We start from the raw sequence: 11,329 nt of genomic DNA on the forward strand, positions 1-11,329 counted from the left end.
TTCCAGAATGGGACTTGTTGGTCCCAATAGATCTATCTTTAGGATTCGCATCAATTTGGGGGTCTGTTCCCAAATTCTTAGGCTACCAAGCTAAAAAGGGGCATATTCGGCTTCGATCATTCAACCATATAATGTGGTTTCGATTACTTGCGTCTATTTCGTAAAACATTTATAAAAGCGCATGTATTCTCAGTCCCAAAAATATATATTGCAAAAGCATTTAAAAAGGGAGTAATGAAACTCACCTAATGTATTTTGTAGTAAAAATACATATGACTATATTGAACAAATGCAGGGTTGGCCTCGGATTCACGAACCTATATTAATTGCATTTCTATTAACACATATGATAGAAATATCATAATTTCATTTATTAATGTATATTATATATATATATATATATATATATATATATATATATATATATATATATATATATATATATATATATATATATATATATATATATATATATATATATATATATATATATTATAGTTATATAAGATTTATACTAGATTTCATTTAAAAACATATACTTTATGTTATATCTTAAATTATATGTTTTATGTATTTATCTTGTATATGTATTTAAAGTGATTAATATAGTTATATATATATATATATATATATATATATATATATATATATATATATATATATATATATATATATATATATATATATATATATATATATATATATATATATATATGTTTAGGATTATATAAAAATAATATACCTAATTTGTTGTATATAATTAATGTTAATATGATTTATATATAGTTATATGGAATATTGATATAGTTGTGGTATATGTATTAAGTATGTTTTATGTAAAAATATTTATTTGTTTAAAAATGATAGTTTTGATATTAATGATTTACTAATAATAATAATAATAATAACTTTAAAAAATGATAATATTAATAATAATAATGATATTGTTAATAATGATACTTTTGTTTAATAATAATAATAATAATACTAGTAGTTACAAAAGCTATACTAATACTAATATTAATGAAAATGTTATTAACTTGAGTTATTTTCATAATGATAATAATAATAGTAATCCTAATCATAATAATAATAATAATAATAATAATAATAATAATAATACAACTACTAGTAATAATAATAATAATAATAATAATAATAATAATATTCTTACTTGTATCTATAATCATAATAATACTTAAAATCATAATTTTACCAATAATCATAGTGATAATAGTATGACGATAATAATATTAATAATAATAATGATAATAATATTAATAATAATACATATGTTTATAAGAATCCATAAATCCTACTAATGATATTAATAATAATGAACTTAACTCTAATAATAACTATTAATAATAATAATAATAATAATAATAATAATAATAATAATAATAATAATAATAATAATAATAATAATAATAATAATAATAACAAAAATAATAAAAGTATACTACCTTAGAAGCCCCCTTTTAAAAAAATGCACCAAGCAGGAATCGAACCCAAGACCACTCACTCACCCGAAACACCCCAGACCACTCCGCCATATCTGTTTTTCTGAATTTATTCCCAAAGAAATAAATATAACCCCGTATTATTTATTATCCCCTTTTCATCTCCTCTTCATTTATTATTTGATCAGAGGTAATTGTATTTTAATACGCATTACCAATCATGATTAAGAATTGCTAGAAAAAAATTGAAATCACTGATTGGGAGTGTATGATTTATGGAAAAGAAAGAAAGAAATTAAAACAGAAACATTCGCTGAAAGCCTTCGAAGAACAAACAAAAACTTAATTGTTGATTATGGATTCTAGATTGTTTTAGCTTAAATTTATAACATGAAAAAGGTTTTAATTCATACCTATAAACTTTATGAATTCTCAATTTATCCAGAAACAAAGCTCAGAATTCGAATTTAAATGAAGAACACAGTTTGACTTTTTCTTTCAAGAACTTTGACTCCGAAATTCGGGCTTGATATAAAAAATTGGAATTTGATATTTGGGAGAAAGTTTAAGTAGACAATTCCTAACAAAACTACATTATTACTTTTTGTAATGGAATTCAAATTCAAGATTTTGATGAAATGATACAAAGACAGAGGACCGACGGTTTATTGATTTTTTTTCTTTGATAATTTCAATCTGAAAATGGTTGTAAGTGTTTTTAATTGATAATGATCATAAAAAGAACTGAGTGTGTTATTTTAATTCCTTGAGTAATTCGTTTATCATATAGTTTAATAGACGACGGGATAATTGATAGGAAATAAAAAATAATAACGTATGAGCTCGACGTCTAACAGATTCTTGGAGTTTTCTGTTGATTAAATTGATGATTGGTACGAATTCTGAATATCAAAAATAGTGTGACAATTACAGGAAACAAATTTTGATTCCAAATCTATGTATATACGGTTTTTATATATAATTAAATAATATTAATAATAATTCTAAATAATAATAATTATTATAAAAGTAATACTGAATAATAATGATAATAATGATAATAATAATAATAATAATAATAATAATTTTTATAATCAATAATATCACTAAAGATAATAATAATAATATGCTAATAGTAATAAGGATAATGATAATAATAAGAATAATGATAATAAAAGTTTATAGTAATAAATAGTAATAATAATAATAATGTTACTAATCAAAATAACACTAATAATAAGGATGATATCAATTTTAATGATATTTAATAATAATATAATTCACAAGAATAATGATTTTTATAATAATGTTAACAGTATTGATGATATTAACATTCATGATAATAATAATTGTATAAAAATCATAATACTTATAATGATTTTAATAATCTCAGTGATAATGGTAATGATATTAATAATATTAGTATTGATAGTAATAAGAATATTAATATAACAAGTTATGCGTATCATATCTATATCTTTTAATAATATTGATACTATTATTATTATTATTACTATTAATATTAGTAATAATACTGAAAGTATGTATAACAATCATATTTTAACTTGTAATTACTTTTACTATATTAATGTTACAATTTTATAATAATTTTAATATTTAATATTTATAAATAATATTACTTATGTATTGAATTCACACACACACACACACACACACACACACACACACACACACACACACACATATATATATATATATATATATATATATATATATATATATATATATATATATATATATATCACTCAATTATTCTATATCTTATTTTACATAACTAATTCTAATGTTTAAATCATATTTTATAATTTGCAATTTATTATATCTACTTACATTTATATATACATATTTATTTACAAACAATTGTTCGTGAATCATCGGAAATAGTCAAAGGGTAATTGAATACATGGACACAATTCAAAGTTTTTGAGATTTCAATATTACAGACTTTGCTTATTGTGTCGAAATCATATAAGGATTAAGTTTAAATTTGGTCGGAAATTTCCGGGTCGTCACAGTACGTCCTTGACACATAGAATGAATATGATCGGGTGGTGGGAAACTCCTATTGTGGTCCCATGTCAGTCACTTCGTAAGCAACTTGAGTTTTTGACTTGTAGAAACTTTTACTCCGTATTTGAGTCAAGGTCAAACAACGTGTGTATGTACATATAGTTTAGAAACCACTTCGAATTTCTTTAACACTGTATTCTCGAGTTTATTTTTCAGCGAAAATGAGTGGAAAAGAAAGGGGATGAGAGTGTTTTACTATCCTCCATAATCCGTCCAAATAGAACTATACTATCATTTCTAATCCTCTACTCTCTTCTCCTTTCCACTTAAAATAAAAACTCGAGAATCATTGTTATTTTTTAATCTGTCAATTTCCTTTCCTTTCTGTTATAAAAAAAAAAACTCGAGAATACAGTGTAACGGACTCAAATAAACTCGTAAATTCAAACAAACCTTTCATTTATATTACTTCATTTGTCTCGAAACAAATATCATCTTTTTTGTTTGTTGAATTTAAGATGAGCTTGCTTATATATCGAGACTTTATCACACAGATTAAGAAAAAGATAACTGTCACATGTACCCTAACTTTTTACTTATTTTTTGTTTTACATGTACAAAATATGAGCACAAATTAACATTATCACATTTTTTTATCCATTTATAAAAATGGATAACTAATTTATAATATCAAAAAAATTTAATGAACAATAGATTTGAAACGGATTAAATTATAAATAAGTACGTTGAACTTGAGTTTTAAACATAAGGTACAAGTATCAAGTATGACTCAGAATATAAGTTTAGCTCGACTCGTTTACACCCCAACTGCAACTAAAAAGGAGTAATATTAATGAAAAGTAATCCAAATGTCTTTTTGAAACCAACTATATACCATTTAGACATGATTGAAATCTCGGTCGAGACCTATATATTCATTCCAAAAACATTCCAGACTGCACGCTTCAGTTGATTGATAACATATATAAACACTACATTATTAACAACACAAATATACACCACAATCAACTAAACTTAGTCATTTATGCACGGAAATTAGTAAAAGCCGCATGCACGATTACTTGTTAATTAGATGCAAACACTGAAGTGACCATCTAAATAGAGAGGGCTTCACCCGGTTTTAATCTGAGTGGTTGTGAGTTCAGACTCTATGAATTAATCGACAAAGTCATGATTAACTATAATTATAAATTACAATTCTATTAATAATAACTATCTAAATCCGCATTACAGTCAAAATTACTCAGCATGGTGACACCCTAAATTGTTGCAGAAATGCCTTCATCTATATATAAATAAAATACAACAATACCAAATACTTAATCGTAGTATTCATCCGAAAACACATTAGTTTGAACCCCGTTCACTTCCGGTTGCGGCTCTGAAACGATTTCATAAATAATGTCGTCCACCTCATCATCTTCATCTTGTTCTTCACGTTCTGTTTGTGTTGTTTCCTTGGCTCGAGATTCATCCTGAGCAGTCATTGCTTCTTCATACGACGATTCGTACCACACCATTCCCCTTCCTATAATTCCTTTGTTATGAAAATCTCTTAATCGGTTCTGTTTCGTCTTTTCTGAACTCTTTGGCTCTCCCCAATAATCATATCTATACAACGGGTTTTCAGGGTCGTATTTGTCTTTTGCAACGGTGGTCGGATCATGGTACTTTCCTGGCTCATCCAAAGGCAAACCAACCGCTCTACGACTGCCACAAATTTAACAAAAAGGTATACATTATAACATCACATATATGTTAATTTTGGATACATAAATTTACTGAAACTACATATTTTGAATATATGCAATTTGCCCAAAAATAATAAAAATTTCCTCGTTTTGAAAAGTATCAAGTGCAAATACCAGCTTATATCTCTGACAAAATCTTCAGATCCGAAGATTAACATTACATAGAAGTTAATTTTCGGATCTGTTTGATGTTATTAAGTTTTTTCGCCCAAAACAAAGTGCAAATACCAGCTTATATCTCTGAGTAAAGCTTCTCTTTCCTCGACGGACCGGCGCCAGTGAACCAAGTCGTATTCATCCATTTCATGATTTCGCCTCAACTTATCTATTTTGTAAGTAGCTTCGCCTTTTTCCATTACTTGTCGTTTCAATGCATTATGATGCTGTGCAAATATATATGTTAGATTCAGATTAATATGATGAAGGGTTTTGGATGTGCTATTTGAAAAGACTGTGATACTGATAATCAGCTATAAATGAACAGTTAATAGAACATAGCATTTAAAATAACATAACATTAGAAACATGATATTAACCATTAAAAACTGATAATTGTGATATCAACTTCTAATCAATGCAAAAACCAAAAATCAAAACAACATTTTAAAACAATCGTGACAACCAATTCATATAGAGAAATTGTTACGCACCTCGCGCTCTGCAAATGCGGCTTCCAGGTCAAGATCTTTTACACTCACGTTCTAATGCATATTAATAAATAAGTCAGTTAATGATAATTTACAATATAAAACGGTGATCAAGTTAAGGGTACTCACGACAATTCTTTTGGGTAGTAGACTTTCCTTGTAATAATCTTGGGTATATTGAACACTGTTTTCTTCATCAAATTCCTCTTCATCGGCTAACTCTGACAGCTTTTTACCCTCATATTTGTCAGGGTTAATCTCCATATCATCCATAATCAATTGTTCAGCAACATGTATTTGCCATAACTGCAAAAGATTGGCACTTTAATCATCAAAAGGTTTGGGTAAAGACAATCTTGAATCTAGATTGCATGTAATAATAACTAATAACTACCACAAAGGTTTTAAAGACTAATCAATTATTGATTATTGTTGTTATACTTATTTGTATGAGACCAGAACAAAAAAATCTATAGCAATAAGAAGAGAGAATACCGTATTAACATAAGGGTGATTACATATCAAAGGTTCCTCCTCCACCTTAATTCCTGGATCGTCCTTCGAGATTGGTGGCCTTCGAGAATCACGCTGGTACAAGGAGTATTAATTAAGAGTATTAAAACAACGAACACAACTTGTTTATCATATATATGTTTTTAAAATTCCAAACCATAGACATTATATATTACAAACAATTAGGATACATAAAGACTGAGGATGTAGAAGAAGATTATTATATCATTTTCTAGGAAACACTAATACTTACACGCAACTCATCCATATTAGTATCTTCCTCACGATAGAATATTGGTGGATAGTCAAATCTTTTAAAACTGCAGACAAAAAGACAAAAGAACGATGTCATGGACAAAACATTTACTATAGTTTCAGGAGTTGTGATAAATGGGCAAGTCAATTCACACGTCAAATCGTTTTGTACACATAGAAATGAGTCAGGTCAGGCCAACACAGAACATATTTATGAAATAAATTTAGATTATTTTATAAAATATTGAAATGTTGAAAATGATGACATAAATTGTAAATATTTCTGATATAATTTCTTTTTAAATGAGAAAAAATGGTACTTTTTGCATTAAAATGGTACTTTAGATGGCTTTAACCAGTATCTGACCATCTGCCCTGTTTCCCTTTAAATTGACAAACTTATTAGTATGTTAGACACCAAAAATACCCCTAAATCGAATCAATCACTCATCAAGCCACTAGTTTTTAGCTGATTAACAATTTATGTAGAATATAATTAGGAAAATAAGTCTACTTACATAAGGTGGTCGATATTAGGATCAACAAAACGCATCTCGATAGGGAATCGGTAACGGTAAGGATCTCGCTTTGCCTAATGAAAATATAATCAACATAATGTAAAGGATAGCAGCATTTCACAAGCAATGGGGAAATGTAAATCATAAGCATTTTGAAGAGTTGTAACTCACCAGAATTTCAACAATGACATGCATACTAACTTTTATATGATGTCGAATCCAAAACCAATCATTACGTTTAATCGGAACCCACCTGCGATGCCCATGCAGCACATAATTAAATATTTGAGATGCTGCCTCACATGGTAATACTAGAGCTGGCGAAACTTGACGGGTTGTGTAACACGTCAAAATGACAACTTTGTGCACGAGTTTGGTTGACCTTAACCACTTTTTTGTCAAAAAATGTTAACTTCTCTAAAGATAAGTATCGGGTCACATTACAGAAGTCATATGATTTTAAAAAATACTAATATAATCAAGCAGGTTTTATGCACTATGATTATGTTTTGGACAACTTTCAACCTGTTTGATCCATTTGACTTATTACCTTTTCATCTAACCTTTTCAATTTACTTGTTTAGCTCGTTGGAAGTTGGAACATCGCTAAATTGACACATTAGTTCGTATATAGGTCAAGATTGCCACCTCTAGGTAATACACAAGCAAACAATGTATATCCAAACAATCAACATGTTTGAAAGGGATTGCATTGAGAACAACTATAGGCATTAAAAAGCGTGAGCCAATAATACGCTTACCCGTCATGTACACCCCCAATGTCAACAAAAGCTCCTTGATAAAGATGCAAAGTAGTCACTTTACCAACACAAATCTACACAATATACAGCAAATAAAATTCTTTTCTTGCCAAAAATCATACCTATAACATGAAATATTATACTCGTGTGGGTGTAACATAAGTCACATTTTGAACTAATAAGACACACAATTTCTATCGGATATTTGAAATTCAAAGTTTGCAGAGCAACAAAACTTACTTGTCCTGGGTAGTAAAATGGTAGTTCATACTGCAGATATAAAAGGTAAAATCAGTAGAAAATCATCCATATGCATTGAGTATTCAAATCAAAACTGGAAAAATATATTTATATTATATTAAATGAAAAATGTAATTAAATAAATACAAAATGCACATATGAACAAATATGTAATCTTACCATTCCTTCTTTATAATCTTTCCCTCTCTTTCTCCTACCAGGAAAATAATCTTGATCATACTGCATAAACATTATGAATACCATTAGTATCTACCTTTTCGCAATTTTTGAAGCATAATGTTCTAAAAAATTAAATAAAAGTACGAAAATCAATGACATTATAATAATTCTAATAAACCTTATAAGATTCTTGCTCTAGTCTATCTCTATTAGCATCAACCCATTCATTATACTGTTTCAAAAACACCTTATATCTATCCAAACACAATCCATCAACATCACTTTTAGCTTCATTCATCACTTGATCAACACCAACTCTAAATTCTAACTTATGAGCTTCCCTAATAAACTCCAGCTCCTTCCTATCAACTTCCCACCCTCTCGGCGGCCAATCACGAGGCGGCACGTGTCGCACCACCATCGGGCCAGCCCACGTAGTCGTCAACGGCGGCGGAATCTCGCCTTTAATTTCAAACTGTTTGGCATAAAATTCGTCCTCTGTTAACCCTAATTCTTCCATTTTCTTCTTCCTGTAACTAGGTCTTAACATTTTAAACGCTTCAATTGTTTCAGGGTTTTCCAATTGTACTTCTTCACCTTCGTTCAATGATTTTCGCGCGAAATCGCCTTCTGGAGTGAGGATTTCTTCCCACGGCGCCCAACCGCCGTCGATCCAGTTGCGACGGCGAGCTTCGTCTTCGGTTTCGACGTCTTTTGGACCGAATTTCTGGATGAATTCTTCGTCGACGGGGAATTCGTCGGCGGAGAACGCATTGGTGGTGAAGTTGGTGGTGGTGATTAGGTTTGGAGTTAGGTGACGAGGTTTGTGAAGTTTATTAGGGTTTATGATGATTTTGGGGGGAAGGAATGAGATTGGGTAAGGGTTTAAGAGGGTTTGCATTTTTCAGTTGGTTTCTGTTTCAGTGTGGATAAAGTTTGCTTTTGAGGTTTTATGTAGTGTTGTGTTGTACAGTATAGACTTATGAGCAAGGTTGCAGAAATCGGTTCTGGGGGAGTTCTGAAAGGACCCGTTCATATACATTATAAATGATTCACAATAGTTGATTACATTGCGAGTTATTTGACCTCTATATGATACATTTTACAAATATTGCATTCGTTTTTAAAAGACAAACTTTCTTTACATCGAAAATTGACAGACATGCATACCATTTCATAATATCCAATATCCAACTATAAATTAATTTAATAATAATCTTTGATGAACTCAATGACTCGAATGCAACGTTCTTCAAAATATGCTATGAAAGACTCCAAGTAATATCTTTAAAATGAGCAAATGCACAGCGGAAGATTTCTTTAACACCTGAGAATAAACATGCTTTAAAGTGTCAACCAAAAGGTTGGTGAGTTCATTAGTTTATCATAATCATTTATTTCCATCATTTTAATAGACCACGAGAATTTCATTTCCAGTTCTCATAAATATACGTCCCATGCATAGAGACAAAAATCATTCATATGGTGAACACCTGGTAACCGACCTTAACAAGATGCATATAGAATATCCCCATCATTCCGGGACTCCCTTCGGACATGATAAATTCGAAGTACTAAAGCATCCGGTACTTTGGATGGGGCTTGTTGGGCCCAATAGATCTATCTTTAGGATTCGCGTCAATTAGGGTGTATGTTCCCTAATTCTTAGATTACCAGACTAAAAAGGGGCATATTCGGTTTAATAATCCAGCCATAGAATGTAGTTTCGATTACTTGTGTCTATTTCGTAAAACATTTATAAAAGCAGCGCATGTATTCTCAGTCCCAAAAATATATATTGCAAAATCATTTAAAAATGGAGCAAATGAAACTCACCATACTGTATTTCGTAGTAAAAATACATATAACGTCATTGAACACGTGCAAGGTTGGCCTCGGATTCACGAACCTAAATTAATTATATATATTTATGTGTTGGTCAATATTTGTCTAACAAATTAGGTCAAGTCATAGTGTACCACAATCCTAATGCTCGAGACTAATATGCAAAAGTCAACAAAAGTAAATTTGACTCAAAATAATTTCCAAAAATCTATACATGATTAATATATAGTTTAAATATCGTCGTTTTATATTTTTAAATATTTTTTAAAAGATTTATTAGAGTAAATAATATAATTTATTTGTTAATAAATAAAATTTTATATTAAATTTATATAATAAAATATACTTTTATATATATTAAGTAATAAAATTTATAGGGTTCATTTAATATCATAAAGATAATATGATAGGTATTATTAAAGTAAGTTATTACACGTAGTAAAATATGTTTGTATCACATATTTATTTGATAAAATAATATCTATAATGATAGTAAGTAAAAGTTGTATTATTTTGTAATAATAATAATTATTATAAAAATATCAATATTTATAATTACTAAGATGATATTATGATAAAACGATAATTCTAATTATGATAACTTTAATATTTACGATAATTTTTAATATTATCTTTAAAATAATAATTCTATTTAAAATAATAATAATAATGATATTTTATAGTAACAATGACATTTCTATTAAAATGATAATTTTTGTTAAAATGATAGTTTTAATACTAACGATACTTTTAATAATAATAGTAATGATAAAAATAATAAGAACGATAATTTTATTTAAATCAATATCTTATAATATTTTAATTTCATCAAGATACTCTTACTCATTATTTCCTAATCGTTTCGTTTAATAGCTTTTAATCGTCTTTTATATCGTGTTCATAATAATGATAATAATAGTAATCAAAATAATTAGGTGTTACAAATATTTGTTTTAATTACACTAATATTAATAATGATAGTTACTATAACATTATTAACGATAATACTAATAATTATCTTAATGATAATATAGTAATAATAATAATAACAATAACAATAACCATTTTTAAATAATGATATATATATTAATAATGATAATAATA

The 11,329-nt window shown here is 28.0% G+C and overlaps 1 protein-coding gene across 1 annotated transcript; it reads right to left on the reverse strand.

Annotated features, from left to right (window-relative positions):
* Positions 1-4,699: 4,699 nt before the first annotated feature.
* LOC139846677 (protein PLASTID TRANSCRIPTIONALLY ACTIVE 10) lies at positions 4,700-9,310 on the reverse strand. The gene is made up of 12 exons (XM_071836163.1): positions 8,559-9,310; positions 8,381-8,440; positions 8,201-8,230; positions 7,961-8,034; positions 7,371-7,452; positions 7,200-7,273; positions 6,680-6,746; positions 6,409-6,501; positions 6,043-6,219; positions 5,917-5,967; positions 5,495-5,649; positions 4,700-5,225 (listed from the first exon to the last, which is right to left on the reverse strand). The coding sequence occupies exons 1-12, from the start codon at positions 9,279-9,281 to the stop codon at positions 4,835-4,837; spliced, it is 1,977 nt and encodes a 658-aa protein (XP_071692264.1). The 5' UTR covers positions 9,282-9,310; the 3' UTR covers positions 4,700-4,834.
* Positions 9,311-11,329: the final 2,019 nt, after the last annotated feature.

This window comes from Rutidosis leptorrhynchoides, chromosome 5 (genome assembly GCF_046630445.1).
Source record: "Rutidosis leptorrhynchoides isolate AG116_Rl617_1_P2 chromosome 5, CSIRO_AGI_Rlap_v1, whole genome shotgun sequence".
NCBI classification, from domain to species: Eukaryota; Viridiplantae; Streptophyta; class Magnoliopsida; order Asterales; family Asteraceae; genus Rutidosis; species Rutidosis leptorrhynchoides.